General features: G+C 37.4%; 1 protein-coding gene across 1 annotated transcript; it reads right to left on the bottom strand.

The window, feature by feature from the left end:
- Window positions 1-4,560: 4,560 nt before the first annotated feature.
- LOC121421529 (transmembrane protein 53-like) lies at window positions 4,561-17,747 on the bottom strand. Its single transcript, XM_041616272.1, has 3 exons — window positions 17,601-17,747; window positions 10,984-11,265; window positions 4,561-5,783 (listed from the first exon to the last, which is right to left on the bottom strand). Exons 1-3 carry the CDS (start codon window positions 17,652-17,654, stop codon window positions 5,163-5,165), a joined length of 957 nt encoding a protein of 318 aa, XP_041472206.1. The 5' UTR covers window positions 17,655-17,747; the 3' UTR covers window positions 4,561-5,162.

Below are 17,747 nucleotides of genomic sequence, written 5' to 3'. Positions count from 1 at the left end.
ACCACCCACGTGTTTCTACTTATAAATAATAAAATATGAGCCAAATGGATCTGGAAAAAATGTGTAATTGCTGAGAAATGAGCGAAATAAGCATAGAATCAAATAAAATGTAAGGTACTTTTCCATACATTAATACACTGTCCCACATATACCTTTTTGTGTTAGTGATCAGAATGATAGGTTTTCAAGAAAGATTTCATGATTTCGGCAGGACAAGTACCAGATCTAGATCTACATGATAGTGACAATCATGATTTTAAAGACTTTCTCATAAAATCATAAATTGTTTGCTTGCAATTACTTTAATTTACCTTTAACCCTATCTAGGCCGGGGGCCTCCGAGGCCCCCCCCCTCAACAAATCGCGCGATATTTTCGCCGTGCGAAATTTTTTGACCGCGCCGCTCGCTGACTTTTTACTTTCAAGTCTTGCGCAACTTTTGAGACCAATTTTGCGTCACCCGGGTATGTGGTTCCGAAATTACGCAACATTATGTAAGTGCATGTCAGACCGAAAATAGCTCAAAAACGTGATTTCGTGTACAAAGTCAATGCAAATTGTGTTTTCAACCAAAATTCATAAATGTATGATTATTTTTAGTTTTGCTTGTCTAAATGTATTCATTTTATGCTTTTTATGATCACAGAAGAGTCCCCAACAAATTTCATTGAAAAAATCAATGAAAAACAAAAGGTCCAAAAACAAAGAAATAAATAAGAAATTGCAAAAAACAATATAATACTTAAGAAAACGATTTGATATCACAATTTTTTTCATGTACACTTGCTAAAGACACCACAAAGAGTTTCTATACCAAAAATTAGTACATTTGGAGCTTTATTTAGGGAGTTAGAGGAAAAAGTATGATTTCGCATACTAATTACGCATAAATTAGCATAATCACTTAATAACAATTCGCATGAAATAAATTACTATACGATCTCATAGATTATGTCCCAGGCGACCCGCGTGCCAATTTTCGGCGCGATCGCGCGGTCGACGGCCGAGATCTTAGGGGGGGGCCTGGGAGGCCCCCCCCCGGCCATAGGAACTCCCAAAATACCCCGGCCTAGATAGGGTTAAGCTTACCTGAAGTTAAGAAGCCCCAATCACACTTTAACAGACTATTTGTCAGTGGCATGATCAGGGGGCCAGACAGGGGGCGTATCATGCAAACTTTATCAAAAGTTGTGAGTGAGCAAAGCGAGCAAGCAAAAATGTTGAATTTTTATTTAAAAAAATCCTATTTTGTGATAGATTTTGATATAATATTCAGCAAATAATATCATATTCCACCCTTCCTTCTTTCCTTTCCTTTTTTTGTCTTGGTCAAGCCCCCCCCCCTCGATTTGTACGCCACTGCTATGTGTTATAAGTTACTGTAATCCTTGCATGTGATTGGCTGAAAGGAAAATAGTGAGAGTGAAAATCATAGACTACATGTATAATAAGGAGACATCGTACCTTTATTCAGAATAATATTAAACACAGCATTTATTATGCACCATCTATCTAGTAAACTATTCCAAGGCGCAGAATTATATGAGGTAACTAGCATTGAAGAAATATGGCATGTGCCGTCACACTAGGTTTATTGCGTTAGGTCGGGCAATCGTGTAACCCAACCAATCGAGGAAAGCTAGGCCTCCGAAATTCCCAAAATGTCGGGTCAAGTTTACCTGATGTTTTGTCAAAATTTTAAGCCAAATATACAAATTTGGTAAACTGGAGAGTACATTTTGGACATTTAGGGGCCCTTTCCTCGAATGGTTGTGTTACGCGACTGCCTGACCCGATGTCATGGCGCAAGCCAAAAATAACATAATACTGTATCATGCCGATTGCACATCATCGCTTACTAAAATGCATGGGCAGCAAGCGGATTAATGGAGATATTTTATAGTAGAGGCGTTGTAGATTGACGCCTTGCCAAAGGACTCTAGGACATGGTGGGATTCAAACACACATCCCTCTGATTACAAGGTGAGAGTCAGAACCGCTACAAGACAACACTTCCAAAAGAGTAGGTGTTGTGGCTTAGTGGACAAGTCTCCAGACTTTGAACCACAAGGTCCTAGGTTCAAATCCCATCGAAGCACTCGCGTCCTTTGGCAAGGTGTTTATCTACATCTGCCACTCTCCACCCAGGTATATTAAATGGGTACCTGGTAGGGATTCCTTGAATGTATATAAATTGAATTGAATATAAACCAAGTATTTGTTTGATTGGATACGTCTAACGATTTTGGATATAAACCAAGTATTTATTTGATTGGATACGTCTAACGATTTTGGATATAAACCAAGTATTTGTTTGATTGGATACGTCTAACGATTTTGGATATAAACCAAGTATTTGTTTGATTGGATACGTCTAACGATTTTGGATATAAACCAAGTATTTGTTTGATTGGATACGTCTAACGATTTTGGATATAAACCAAGTATTTGTTTGATTGGATACGTCTAACGATTTTGGATATAAACCAAGTATTTGTTTGATTGGATGCGTCTAACGATTTTGGATATAAACCAAGTATTTGTTTGATTGGATACGTCTAACGATTTTGGATATAAACCAAGTATTTGTTTGATTGGATACGTCTAACGATTTTGGATATAAACCAAGTATTTGTTTGATTGGATACGTCTAACGATTTTGGATATAAACCAAGTATTTGTTTGATTGGATACGTCTAACGATTTTGGATATAAACCAAGTATTTGTTTGATTGGATACGTCTAACGATTTTGGATATAAACCAAGTATTTGTTTGATTGGATACGTCTAACGATTTTGGATATAAACCAAGTATTTGTTTGATTGGATACGTCTAACGATTTTGGATATAAACCAAGTATTTGTTTGATTGGATACGTCTAACGATTTTGGATATAAACCAACTATTTGTTTGATTGGATACGTCTAACGATTTTGGATAAAAACCAAGTATTTGTTTGATTGGATACGTCTAACGATTTTGGATATAAACCAAGTATTTGTTTGATTGGATACGTCTAACGATTTTGGATAAAAACCAAGTATTTGTTTGATTGGATACGTCTAACGATTTTGGATATAAACCAAGTATTTGTTTGATTGGATACGTCTAACGATTTTGGATATAAACCAAGTATTTGTTTGATTGGATACGTCTAACGATTTTGGATATAAACCAAGTATTTGTTTGATTGGATACGTCTAACGATTTTGGATAAAAATACAATTCATTTAGGTGCCCTATTGTTTATCAATATAAAACTCCTTCTTAAGCAAGGAATGGGCCAAACATTTCAGGATATATTCTTTATCAGCAGCTATGTAACATAAAATTACTATAAAATACATGTATTTTACGTGCTCAAACAGCTTTTTAAAAACAATATCCAGGGAGGGCGCTGGATTTAAATTCAAATCTTAGTTACTGAAAAAATAATGCCCTATTTAATTTCTTACGGGTGACAAACACATTCAATGACTAATACACGGAATGTTCGATGATAATCAAATACAATTCACAATACTGACCCTTTTAGCCTTCCAAAGTCTTTAACTACTTACATGTAGGCCCCTATAAGCTAGTTCGTAGTTCCTTTCTGCACATGATCAAAAGATTCTACGCATGATCAGAAGAAGGTCATTTGTACTAAAGTGACATGGTGCTTTAAAATCTAATGAGATAAGCACCAACTTTGATGTCTTGATTATTCACTTATATTCTTTTGAATTTTAGTTTTCATTACATCCACAAAAAACAACAATGCTTCCACGAACGAATGGTATTTCACAGTTTGCAAAGTACATTGTGCAACATGCTAAGATATGCATTTAAAGTAGGAATGCAACAAATGCCTTCATTAAGTGTTCATTGGTGTGCTATTCTAGTCACCTGGTCTATTCAATCTCTTCATCCTGCTATGTAAGGCAAGCTTACGTAATATCTTGCTTTGAAATCTGCCTATCATGATGAAAGAAATCATTTGACCAAAATTGTCCATGAAGTAACTACGAACTGGTCTATTCTGGAGGCAAGTTTAACTTTAAATATTATGAGGGTGTCATGACATTTGCTCTGCTGTACGTTCTACAGAATGGTGAAAGTTTGAAAGAAATTGGTCAAGCAATAAGAAAGTTATAGCTGCTTTAAAATTGAGATCACTAATACTATGTAGATTTTAAATTGGCAACTGGGAAAGTAAATTATGACGAGGGCAAGGACAACTTTCCCTTAGGCCATGTACTTTATTATCAGAGATTTGTGGTTTTCTCCTAATTACCCATTCCCTGGGGCAGTAATCTAAATATAACCCATGTAGTATATTGTTTTATGTCCTCATGAAAGAAAAATATAATTTGAAACTAAACTTTTGGGAAAAAAGACATTTTAGCCATAATATGTATTGGAGTACATGGAAGAGTAGTCCTTGCCTTACATCACTATGACATCCCATATGCGGCCAATTTGAAATCTCCATGGGTATAGTGATTAGTGATTACCAATATTTACAACTTTTAATAATTCATATCTTTCTTTTTGTTTGTCCAATATTGTTCAAACTTTCACCTATCAACTTGCCTGATTTTTCTTTTCCTTATAAAAACAAGTTTTTATTTTGGTTGGATTCCCCTTTAATCGGAGTGACCACCTTCAACCCTGTGTTTGACACTATACCCTACCCTAAACCAAACATAAAACCCTATTGCAAACCTAACACTACAAATTAAGCCCGGAGTAAATGCTGTGTCACCATTATGAGAAGCCAATAACATCAAAATTTTGTTTACATTGTATGTTTTTATTGTGTTGCCTGTGCTCTTTCATGATTTTTAATGGTGAAGACACTCCAACTTATCTATCCTTCCCAACACTTGTTAGAGAATTATGCTACTATTGGCTATCCATAGTTAAACCACAACATTGAACCAGAGTTTAAATTCAACTCTACTTCAGAATAGGCCGTAGGCCTTGGTGGAAGCCCTCCCCCCCCCCGATAACTAGAAAGGGAGTATCAATTTGACCCTTTTCCGGAAAAGCCCCCCCCCCCCGTCTCGCGTTAAGTTACATGTATAAACCTTTTTGTTAATTGACTACCTATTAGCATTACAGACCAAAAACAAATACCCTGATGGACAAAAATTAGCACGAAAAGTTTTTGAAGACTTAAGACTTTATGGCTTTGTTTTGCATTTGGTCGCCTATACCAATATCAATTTTATCATCAAAGTACGGGATCTCCTTTAAGAAACTAAACAGAGAGCATAAATACTCCTCCTTATGTTTGTGCATGTGGCTCACATGACGTGACTTCTGGAACGACTTCGTGTAGATGTTATCGTGGCCCACCTTGGTCCGGAGATGTTGAACGCAGTTCTCTATCGCTGTGGCACAACCCACCGGGTCGGCGTACGAATAGAAGAACAACGAGGGCGCTTTGACTGGATTATTGTAGAAGAGTCGGGATGCTCTGGCGTAATGCTGGGTGGCCGGTCTGTACATCATGGCAAGGTAGCCATCGATGCTTTTCTCTACGCTCTTCTGAATCATCTTGTGCGAGAAGAGGGCGTTGGCGATGCCGAACGCGACCTTGTCCAAGTCGACGACACTGTCGTAGATCTGACCGATGATGCGGTCGGTCATTTCGCCCTTGGATTTCTCTGCGGCCATCATCTTCTGTAGGATCTCGGCGTAGAGGTATCCGCCTACGCTGAATGAGTGGACGAAGATGGGACGTTCACGGTTGTCCTCTAACTGGAGGAAATCTACAACTCGTTGCGCAACAACCTACGTACAAAACAAAAAGGATTGGCAATCAAATAATCAGCCAAATAAACAATAATGATGCCATTACAAGGGGTTCAAAGATCTACTTAGAGAAATAAATAAACTTACAATCAATATCATATTTCATTACTACACCACATGATTCATTTTTCAATTTTTAAGAATTTTTTTGTCATATCTTTAATTTCAGACATAAACTCACAAATTTTCAATGGGATGTAGTGCTGTAATCAGTATTAGAAAATTCTCTTTTGGTAAAAATATCTTACTGATATCGAAAACTCTGCACAAAATGACATTTTATTTAATTGGTGACATTCCGTTGACACAGAAAATCCATACGCATTGCATTGATTAGCGATGTCACAAATCTTGCGCTGGTCAAAATTTGTATCTGCCACTGTACCAACAACGCTTTAAAATCCAAGTTCATCAATCCTAATGAGTAAATATCATATTTTGAGAAATATATTTAGCATGAATATATCCTCATAATTCACGTTATTAGAATTAATTTAGGGTTGGAGGAGATTTTATTGACAATTTGGGGGCTTTATGGTCATCCTTCTAAGCAGTCAACAACTTTCGCCTATCCACCATTTTGGATTTGAGGATGCTGTTACATCTTTGAACGTACATGTAGAGGGCAGCAACACACAGCCTTGTTGCATGCTGCCTGGCCTTCAACATTGGTTGGTACATGTACATGTGACCAGTAAGTATTCCTATTTTGTTGAAATTCTGGAGTAACTTAAGTTGCTGCTCTGTGTATTTCAAGGAAAAATGTGCTTTTTCTGTGATTTTCTGTTTGAAAACCGACTTTCCATTTCAAAAGGCCGATTCTGTGAATTCCACCCATTTTCCGTGATTGCAGAAAACCACCGTCCCTACATATAAATATTAAAATGGGTATCATCGGCAACGAGAGAAAGGTTATCGATATCGCTAAGTGGTTAAACAATGCGTTTAAAGAGGTCGACTACAGCACATCCTGGGATAGCTTTGAGGCTGCTAAAAGGGATTAATTACTCTTCAAGGTTCAAGCACTAATGGCTTGCCATAGTTTTGCCTCTATGTTAGAAACAATGGAAATAGGTAAGGGATGACTAATAATATCTTACTAAAATTACTTATATAAACATGACCCGAAAAGGTCAGGTTTGTTTAGGTTCAGAACTCTGCCAGATAAGACATCGAAGGACTATGTTCATTAAAGTCCGCATTTATACGAAGTACACTCAAAGGCCCAAATTCACAAAGGTGGTTTTGAAAACCCATGGTTGAGTCCATGGTTTGTGCAGATTTCCTGTATAAATTACGCCTTTTTTTACCGTGTGTACTAAAAAATGTCCAAAACTGATGCACGTTTTTGTCACAGTGCGCAAAATTGACGCCTGTTGCCGTGGATATCCATGCTATTTTATTCATGAGTCCACTCTTCAAACAGTGGACTCATAAATAAAGTACCGTATCTACATGTAACCATGGTAACAGGCGTCAATTTGGCGCACTGTGACAAAAGTGCGCATCAGCATTGGACATTTTTTTACATGCACCTGATACACGCTTCATTAAGCGTAATTTACATGGGAAATCTGCATCAACCAGGGACTCAACCATGGGTTTTCAAAACCACCTTTGAGAATTTGGGCCAAAGGATCAGTAATGTGAACAATACTAGAATCACCTGAAACAATCGAATAATAATAAAAATATGTACAGCACATAAACTGCGCTGTAATTAAGGGCTTATGAAATGCTTGAAAACATATTTAGAAAGGGGAAAAAAGAATGTAAGGGAATTAGTTGAAAAGATGTTTACAATAAAGCATCAATATGATTATTGAATGCATTTTATATTATTTGAAAATAGCATTTTTCCAGGAGTTAGGTTTGAAATTTAAATCTATCACCCTCTATTGGTAATGTTTCTATTTTCATTCAAATGGCAGATTGATAACTTTATTGGATATTAGAAAGCTACTGATTATATCCTGAAATTTCCAGTCCATCCATTTCAGTGCTTTATATCACAAGACAAAACTTTGAAGATATCCTTTGATTGGGCACCCAATCGAATTAAAATCTGATGTAATTTATCCAATAAAACATGTTGTAGCATTAAAGCAGATAATAGCCCCATCTCCAGTCCTAAACTATTCATACATGTACCTGGCCAGTTTCCTGACCCATAATACTAGTTTACTCTCTAGTAATATAGACCCACTTGAATGATAACATGCTAATTAACTTCTAAATTAATTTAGACCTCAATAATTATGTTACCAAGTAGCAAAACAATTACTTTTCTTCTTAAAACATTTGTTTCTCTATACAAATACATTAAAGGTCAATTGATTCTCTGTAGTATTAGCAGATATCTGAAAACGTATATTTCAAGACTACATGTATGTATCTATCGGTATATCACACAGTCAATGAGAGACCACACACAGTTCACTACTCACCCCCCCCCCCCTTTAATAATGCCGCGATGGTTTTGGGGGTACAAGCATTGAAATATAATAATTAATAGTAACATTCAATAAATTGGGGTACATGTATTTTACAGACACGTTTGTGTAGGGACAGTGATTTTCCACGATCGCGGAAAACGGACGGAATTCACCGAATCGGCTGTTTGAAACAGAAAGTGGCTTTTCAAACGGAAAATCACGGAAAACATGTTTTTTCTCAAAATGCACAAAAAAGCAACAGAAATTAATCCCAAATCCTCAACAAAATACTAATATCAACTGAAAAAACAGGATCTCACTTTGCAACAACAATCATGACAATAAACACATCGTAACTACACTCGAGCCTCTCCATCACTCGATCGTATCCAAATTAGTTTACACTTACGTCCGCATAGAAGGCAGAATCCGGCCGTGTGTTGCTGCCCTCTGCGTTCGGTCATAATATAATGAACACGGTGATTCATCAAATCCAAAATGGCGGATATTCGGAAGTCGTCGACTGTTCAAAACGATGTCCGAAAAGTCCAAAATCAGCGATAAAATCCCATTTAACAATAAAATAATGCTAATAATATGAAAGGTGAGAATATATTAATGTTGATTATGTTTTCCTAATTTTTTTTAGCTCGAATCTCTTCGATTAAAATGGATTTTCAAGCGATGTTAGTACATTGGTAGATGCAAATTTTGAGCAGTGCTAGCATTTTTGACATCGCTACTTGTTGCGTATTGGTTTTCTATGTAAACGGAATTGTCAATTTTTCTTGTACACAAAGTCTATGGGGAAACGGAATTTCCGTTTCCAGACATGCTGAAACGGAATTTGAGATTTTCTGAAACGGAAAAGGCAATTTTTCGAAACGGAAAATCACTGTCCCTAAATTTATGTTCAAGGACAACTAAGGTCATCACAATCTCAGGAAGTAACCCTGGGTGTGACTGCAATTTATTTGATAATAACCAAAACAGGTTAAGAGTACTTTGTGCATAAAATTTGGATTATAATTTATTCAATTGGATAGAAGTCATTCCGATTTTCTCTTTTATGATCTTATTTTTGTAAATTTGGTCATGTACTGTATATAATCTATTTTTAATACTTACTACTGTGCGCACCAGAATCGGTGGACAAGCTTAGCCGGGGTAATATAGGAGCACCTAGCAAGGTGGATACGTGCGCTATAGACCTACAAATCCTATATCATTTTTATTATCATTATCATTAGTACAGACAATTAAATATACATCATGTACATGTGACAACAAAATGATAGTCCTGTCTGTAATAGTGTAGTAACTAGTAAAAACACTTTGAATACTTGTATTCATGTAAATGTAAATTATCAGGCTCATTTTTATCTGTGTCTTTTGTTATGTCTGTTTAGGGTTTGTTAGGTTTTGTAAACTGCTTAATTTATTTTATATGTATCATTTTGTTATTCATTTGAAATATGCTCTCTTTTCATTTGTTTGTATATTACTTGGTTTTAATTGTTTGTACCATTGGTGGCAGCATTTCATAAGACTTCAATGTTCTTCCAGGCTGTCTCCACATTCTATTTTATTGTATTTGTTTTTAATTTTGAATGAAATATATTGAAATTGAATTGAATTGAGTATCAATTTACACACTGATCTGCGGTACATGTTGATTACTACATGTAAATGTATGCAGAATGTACATATTCAGTCGATAGAAAATCACTCGACTCTTCCTTTTTTGGGGTATATCTCAAATCCAGAGGATTAGGTGTTCTTAACTCATAATGCATTGTTCACCATCTGAACAATTCTATACAATTGAAATGAATCGTAATCTGATTTGTTTGACAGAGTAATGAATAGAAATTAGTAGTAGCATTATATAGCCATATTATAGTATATACCATACATACGTGTATATACATGTAGGCAGTGATAGTAGCAATATAGGAGTATCACTATCAGTACTTGCAGTAAAGCCATAGTAGTATGTGGTAATAATAGTAGTAGAAGAAGTAGAAGTACAATAGTAGTAGCAGTAGTTGTAGAAGAGTAGTAGTAGTAGTAGTAGAAGTAGTAGTAGTAGTAAAAGTAGTGGTAAAAGTAGTAGTATAAGTAGTAGTAGTAGTAGTGGTAAAAGTAGTAGTAGTGGTAAAAGTAGTAGTAGTAGTAGTAGTAGTAATAGTAGTATTAGTAGTAGTAGCAGTAGTAGCAGTAGCAGTAGCAGTAGTAGTAGTAGTAGTAGTAGTCGTAGTAGTAGTAGTAGTAGTAGCACAGTAGTAGTAGTAGTAGTAGTTGTAGTGGTAAAAGTAGTAGTAGTATTAGTAGTAGTAGGAGTAGTAGTAGTAGTGGTAGTAGTAGTAGTGGTAAAAGTAGTAGTAGTAGTAGTAGTAGTATTAGTAGTAGTAGTAGTAGTAGTAGTAGTAGTAGTAGTAGTAGTAGTAGTAGTAGTAGTAGTAGTAGTGGTAGTAGCAGTAGTAGTAGTAGTAGTAGTAGTAGTAGTAGTAGTAGTAGTAGTAGTAGTAGTAGTAGTAGTAGTAGTAGTAGTAGTAGCAGAAGTCGTAGTAGTAGTAGTACTTAGTAATAGTAGTAGTAGCAGTAGTAGTAATAGTACATGTAGTAATAGTAATAGCAGTAGTAGCAGAAGAAGTAGCAATAGCAGTATCCTCAGTAGTAACCAGAGGAGTAGGTAGTAGTACGTGGTGTATAATCAATTCACATGAAGGTGATATACTCACCTGTGAGCCCGACTGGGGTAGTAATATCTGCATCGGTTTCATTTTTACCACCAAGACGTCACATCCTCTATCCAAGTAGATGCGAGAGAAGTTGTTTACATGTTTCTCCTTAGCAACCAACCAGCTGAGGAGGAGGACGAGGGGGCGGGACGTCTCGGCCGCTGCGCCGACGACAGGAACGGGTGACTTCTGGAGCATCATGTTGTCGTTGATGGCCAGGCCCGGAATTCTGGGGGCTTTGGAGGCAAGACCCCTGGCTGTAGAAGTACTGCCATAGTACGACTGCAAGATTGGAGATAAACATGAGGGAGGAAAAATCAATTTACGAATCTTGATCAATAGAAAACGAGTGTCGTTAAGGCGAGCACATAATACGCCCACCTGTAACACTGAAAATGGAATTATTGGTCAAGCAAGAAAAGTGGAAGGTGGAGACTTCACCTTTGACTGTCTGGCCTCAAACTCAATAGGCTTCCTGGGATCTATGCTAGTATCATACACACCAAATTATATGAGCCTATAGGTTAAGTTAAACTAAAGTCATCGCGTTTAAAAAGACTTCAGAAGGGTTACATGAAAACATGTCAGTTTGACCTTTGACCTTTCGACTTCGAAATCAAAAGGCTTCCTGGGATCCGTGCTGGTATCATACACACCAAATTATATGAGCTTAGGTTAAGTTAAACTGGAGTTATCATGTTTACAAGGATTGCAGAAGGGTAAGATGATAACATGTCACTGTGACCTTTAACCTTTTGACCTCACAACCAATAGGCTTCCTGAGATTCATGCTAGTATCATACACACCAAATTATACAAGCCTAGGTTAAGTTAAACTGAAGTTATCGCGTTTACAAAGAAAAGCTAACAGACGGACGGATAGACAGACGGACGCCGAGCGTAATACCATGATACGTGCCATCCATTCCTTGAGTCCCAGTTCCCAGGGGTCAGTTGATATTATATGACACCTACATGTAGATAGATCCTTGTGATTTGATTGGTTGTTTGATATTGTTCATTCAGCCCATTTTGCAATGTCATCAACCGTGCAATTTTGCATCCATTCATCATGCAATTTTGGATCCATACGATTTTGTCCATTGCACTCGCCCACCGAGACTGCAGATGCAGGCACCAGCAGTGCGCATGTTGTAATGACGTAACAATCAACAGAACCGAACTCGCACTGCATGAGCATGTTTTGCATCGAAATTTATAAATTTCATATAAAACAAATATATTTTTAGGTGTCATATAAACCAAATAATGTTTTTTCATTCACGCAATGGACAGAATACTTCTAATGTTTCAACTCGGCTATGCCTCGAAAATGGATCATTTCATCTTTCACCTTATGAAGTATTCTGTCCAATGCACTCATAAACATTCATTAAACAATGCCAACTTAGCTCCTTGTACGCAGAAAAATAGGAGGCTGAATGTCAATCATTCATATTTCATCCTTTTTTTTAATAGCCATCCATGCCAACCAGAATGATTAGCAGCTTGACTGACATAGCAACAAGTTGTATACATAATTCAAACTTTCTTAGATTATACACCTATTTACACACATAAGCGTTATTTGACTTGTTTGCATGCCTTTTTATTATTAGTTCTCCACAACCTGAAAGTTTGATGGAGGCATAAAAAGAAAACGCCTCTTTTTATATCCGCCAAGAGCAAGTTTTCCTTAAGTTATTTTTTGAAAATTTTATCGCAAAGCACAAGTTATTGTAGGACGGCAATACCCGTCATCATGGGTCGACTCAATAAAAAACAGGATTATTGTCAGCAGAAATACATGTAAGTGAAAATTGATAATCACTCTCTTGTACCACATGCATTGCATCAAAATCAATGAATTAGTTCGGAAAGATAAATTTACGCCTTTACACTTGGGACATCCCTACAGCATCCTCTAAGTTTCTTCGCTCCCATCGCAGTATGGATACGTGTGACCCTTAAGCTCCCCTGTCCATGCCTTGTTAGCCATTACTAAGCATATTATTTTCACCCTTTTTCATGATTAAGCCCATGGGGGTGGGGGGGTGGGGGCCAGTCAAATGTACATTATATTGCTGTACACATGCTTGACCAAATCATTTCTTAACGAGTTTTTCTCCGTGTGCAAAATAACTCCTACACAAGTTTTTGCGGGCTTCATGTACACATTTTGGCCCCTAATAAGTTGTCGCCAGAATATGACCCTTAAACAATTTTTGTCTATTTCCTATTAGTTAGCTTAAGTTAAATAGACAAAACTATATTCATGGGTAAATGGCCACAAAACCTCACAAAACACGATCTCACTTCCCTACAAAGTATGACAATCCACACATCGTGACTGCTCTTGACTCCATCACAATCGATCGTACACCGCGCGCGGGCCTTGCCCGCGTCTAGGCTGACGGCGGGGTTGGCCGTATCAAAAACATTCACATGCATAACAACACGGTCGTGTGTTGCTGCCCTCTACGTTTGAAGATGTAACAGCACGATATTCCGGTCTTGAAATCCAAAATGACGGATAGACTAAAGTCTGACTGGTCGAAACGATGTCCAAAACCCCCCCAAATTATCGATCAAATTTCATCCAAACAAAAAAATGGTGCTAATTATGTGAAAGGTAAGGATGTATTTATGTCAAATGTGTTTGTCAAAATATTTTGTGTACCCGCATAGATCCGATTAGAGCGGATTATACTGCGTTTTTGGTACAGTGGCAGATACAAATTTTGACCAGCGCGAGTGATGTATTGCTACTGAATGGTAAACGGAATTGCCAATTTTTCGTGAACACAAAGTCCATGGGGAAACAGAATTTCCGTTTTCTGACATGCTGAAACGGAATTTACGATTTTCTGAAACGGAAAAGGCAATTTTTTGAAAAGGGAAAAATCACTGTCCTTACCCCCCCCCCCCCCTCCGAAAAAGAAAAGGGTGATGATGTCAATGAGATAATTTTCTGAATAGCAGACTGTCTCCCATGAGAGAGATTATCTCCAGTATCAGAAACTTTTGTAAAGAATGGGTATCCAATATCAGAGACAGTCTCCAGTTTGGGAGACCAATTTTCTTTGTTTACATTTGCTTCAAAAGGATTAGCTTGGCAGCAAAAAAAAAATGTGATAAGCAGATTCCTCATGAAAAATTACCCCTTTTCACCATTTACTTTAAAAATCCACCGTCTACTTTTGTTTTGATAACGATTTTTGTTGTCATCCACACACCAGGGTGACCAGATTTTACAAAATGAAATACGGGACAATCGACAAAAACAGATCAACAAAGAGGGCTTGTGAAAAAATAGGAGAGAAAGAAAAGAAGATATAAAATGGATGAATTGAGAAAGAAAGAATTTTTTTTAAAAGTAAAAGAATAGTTAGAATAAAAGAAGGATGAAGGAAAAAAAGTAGAAAAAAAAATGGTTTCAGTCATTCTTTGAAATGAATTTAGAAAGAGAAATGAAGGGAAGCTAGATGCATAAATCTGTGAAAGACAAAATAAAAGAGAGAAAGAAAAAAAAAGAAAGTAAGAAAAAAGGAGGAGGAAAGGAAGGTAGGAAAGAAGGGATGGAGGGAAATAAAGAATAAGGGAAAAGAAATAGAAGGTTAAAAATGACATAAGGAATAAAAGAATGGTGGGAAAAGAGGGAGGATAGAATTTAAAAAAAAAGAAGAAAATAATGGAAGGAGAGAAAGAACGAAAAGAAAAGGAGAGGAATTAACTCTTTGCACGCTGAATTAATTTCAGAGGGATAATGACTACCGGTATTATCCCCATGTTATTTTCTTTACCGGTAATTCAAGATTTCCATATTGCACCATTGCTACTTATTATTTTATCCAAGAACTATTGCCTTTTATTAGCTTATGTAATTTGAAGGTAGGGAAGAAAACTAATAATTGCGATTGTTGAATTTAATTGTACAAATACGCAAGAGTACAACATCAGCATGCAAAGGGTTAAGGGAGACGGAAGCAATGGAAAGTTTAAGGAAAGAAAGAAGGAAATATAAAATGAAATAAGAGAAGAAAGAAAATTTAACACAGAAAGGATCTGGAAAGAAAGATAGATGGAACAAAAAGGAAAAGCAGGAAGGATAGAAGGATGAATAAAGGATAGAAAAGAAAGAAAGAGGAAAAAAAGAATCCAATCATCTAACAAATATCATGATATTTGGTGGATTTTTAATATATTTTTAAATTTTTAACAATCTAAAATATTTTAGAAATTAATAACAAATCCGGGATGATCCTGGGAAATACGGGACATCTGGTCACCCTGCCACACACAAAACAAATGGGCTTCTGACCTCAGTGAGACAAAATTTTGGGTGGTTGATGTTGTTTTTTTTGTTCTTTTGCAAAGCAAGTCTCCAATATGGAAGATTGTCTCCCATATTGGCCGTGCGCCTAGGTGTAGGGCCTACTAATTTACAAACAAAAGATTTTTGTAGGACTAACGTTAGGTTAGACAGGAATAACTGTCGTTTCTGGGGATTTATTCAACGATTTCTGACATTTTATTACAATCCCCATTCACCGACGGCAATGTGTCAGTACGAGCCTTCATGTGTAATCTGGTCGACAATTCGGCGGACGGGTTTTGTCCAGATTTGTTACTTCTTTCAGATTCTAAATGACATTATATTATCTTGGACGAAGGTCCACTATTTTTGTTAGACTCTAATCTTTCTATTGATACCATATACATTTTATAATATTTTGAAAATATACGTTACCGATGAGTTATTCCCCGGGTTATTCCTTATTTTTTGACTTTCTGGCGGAGAGGAAAATATGGCAGCCGTCAACGAGTTGTGCTTTTATTAAGGCTTTCCGATTAAATTTTCGATATATTGGCCAATCAATGCGACAAGTTCCGAACGCACGCACATCAATATGTCCAAGCGCAGCGCAAAGCAGCGGCACAAATCGCGATAGGTAGCGACTGGTAAATACGTCTGTAATGATGATGACGTCATCCAAGATGGCAACTTACGTTGACCAACGAAAGGATCGAAGATGACGATGTTTCGATCATCATTTCAAAAGAATTAGCGGTAACTGAGGTCTAAGGTACGATATTTCTGAATTTTAAACATTTTTTCGTAAATATGGATGTGATTTCTTTTTCATAATATGACATCTTATGTTAAAAAACGATCAGAAAATCGGGTTCCCGCTGTTAGATCTAACGTTACTGCTAAAATACGTTGTCTGTACGTACGGGCCTCCAAGCTTTTCAGTCTATGTATTGGTGAGTGAGCCAACGCAGTTCAGCGGAACAACCAAAATACAGAGACTGAAGCTTTTGGTCTAACGTTAGGTCTACTATAGCTATTAAGACTTTCTAAGAGTATAAGACCAAACGTGGCCTAGATAGACAAGTCTAGAAAAATGATCAAACTAGTTTGGAGAAATTTTTCTGCATTTTGCTGCACTAGGCCTACTACTGCTCAGAGAAGATAGTCTGGCCCGGGCCCCGCCCCCTCCAAAATATTTTGAAAATATACGTTACCGATGAGTTATTCCCCGGGTTATTCCTTATTTTTTGACTTTCTGGCGGAGAGGAAAATATGGCAGCCGTCAACGAGTTGTGCTTTTATTAAGGCTTTCCGATTAAATTTTCGATATATTGGCCAATCAATGCGACAAGTTCCGAACGCACGCACATCAATATGTCCAAGCGCAGCGCAAAGCAGCGGCACAAATCGCGATAGGTAGCGACTGGTAAAAACGTCTGTAATGATGATGACGTCATCCAAGATGGCAACTTACGTTGACCAACGAAAGGATCGAAGATGACGATGTTTCGATCATCATTTCAAAAGAATTAGCGGTAACTGAGGTCTAAGGTACGATATTTCTGAATTTTAAACATTTTTTCGTAAATATGGATGTGATTTCTTTTTCATAATATGACATCTTATGTTAAAAAACGATCAGAAAATCGGGTTCCCGCTGTTAGATCTAACGTTACTGCTAAAATACGTTGTCTGTACGTACGGGCCTCCAAGCTTTTCAGTCTATGTATTGGTGAGTGAGCCAACGCAGTTCAGCGGAACAACCAAAATACAGAGACTGAAGCTTTTGGTCTAACGTTAGGTCTACTATAGCTATTAAGACTTTCTAAGAGTATAAGACCAAACGTGGCCTAGATAGACAAGTCTAGAAAAATGATCAAACTAGTTTGGAGAAATTTTTCTGCATTTTGCTGCACTAGGCCTACTACTGCTCAGAGAAGATAGTCTGGCCCGGGCCCCGCCCCCTCCAAAATGTTTGCTAATTTTAGTCAGCCAAATTAAAGTCTAAAAAAAGTAGACAAAAAAAAGGGAAGAGACTCGGAGTAGACCCCCTTTGCACATCGCCCACAGCAAACTAAGGCTAACCCTACGCGGCGCAGCCTGAGGCTGGCGCTGGAGTGAAGAGAGGGCCGGGCGAATCCAGTTGCTGCCCTGGATAAAAAAAAATCACGGCTAGCGCTAGCGAGCGGCTCGGGCTTCAGATCAGAGGCCGGAGCTGTGGGGCGGTGAACGCTGGGCATGTGGGGAACTCGGAAGAGGGGGATTGTCTTCGCCGGTCGCCTTCAGTCTTAATATAGTTTACCTCTAATTCCAAGCTCCCAAAGCGTTGGAGACCTGTCCTGAATGAACGAAACATTTCGTGGAAGCAGAATAACTTGCAAAGGCTCCTTGGTTCGGGCAAGATGTAAGATTTCACTGAAACAGAGAATTTTTCACCACCGATCTGCTG

This window comes from Lytechinus variegatus, chromosome 9, assembly GCF_018143015.1.
Source record: "Lytechinus variegatus isolate NC3 chromosome 9, Lvar_3.0, whole genome shotgun sequence".
NCBI lineage: Eukaryota > Metazoa > Echinodermata > Echinoidea > Temnopleuroida > Toxopneustidae > Lytechinus > Lytechinus variegatus.
Note: the sequence above shows the minus strand (reverse complement) of the source record. Positions and strands in the feature narration are given on the sequence as shown.

Bases quoted from the DNA above. Each gene is read 5' to 3' on its own strand.
- LOC121421529 (XM_041616272.1), bottom strand. From the start codon at position 17,654: ATGTTTCGTTCATTCAGGACAGGTCTCCAACGCTTTGGGAGCTTGGAA. The intron at 11,266-17,600 runs GTAAACTATATT...CCAATCTTGCAG, and splicing joins TTGGGAGCTTGGAATTAGAG to TCGTACTATGGCAGTACTTC. The intron at 5,784-10,983 runs GTGAGTATATCA...TTTTGTACGTAG, and splicing joins TACCCCAGTCGGGCTCACAG to GTTGTTGCGCAACGAGTTGT.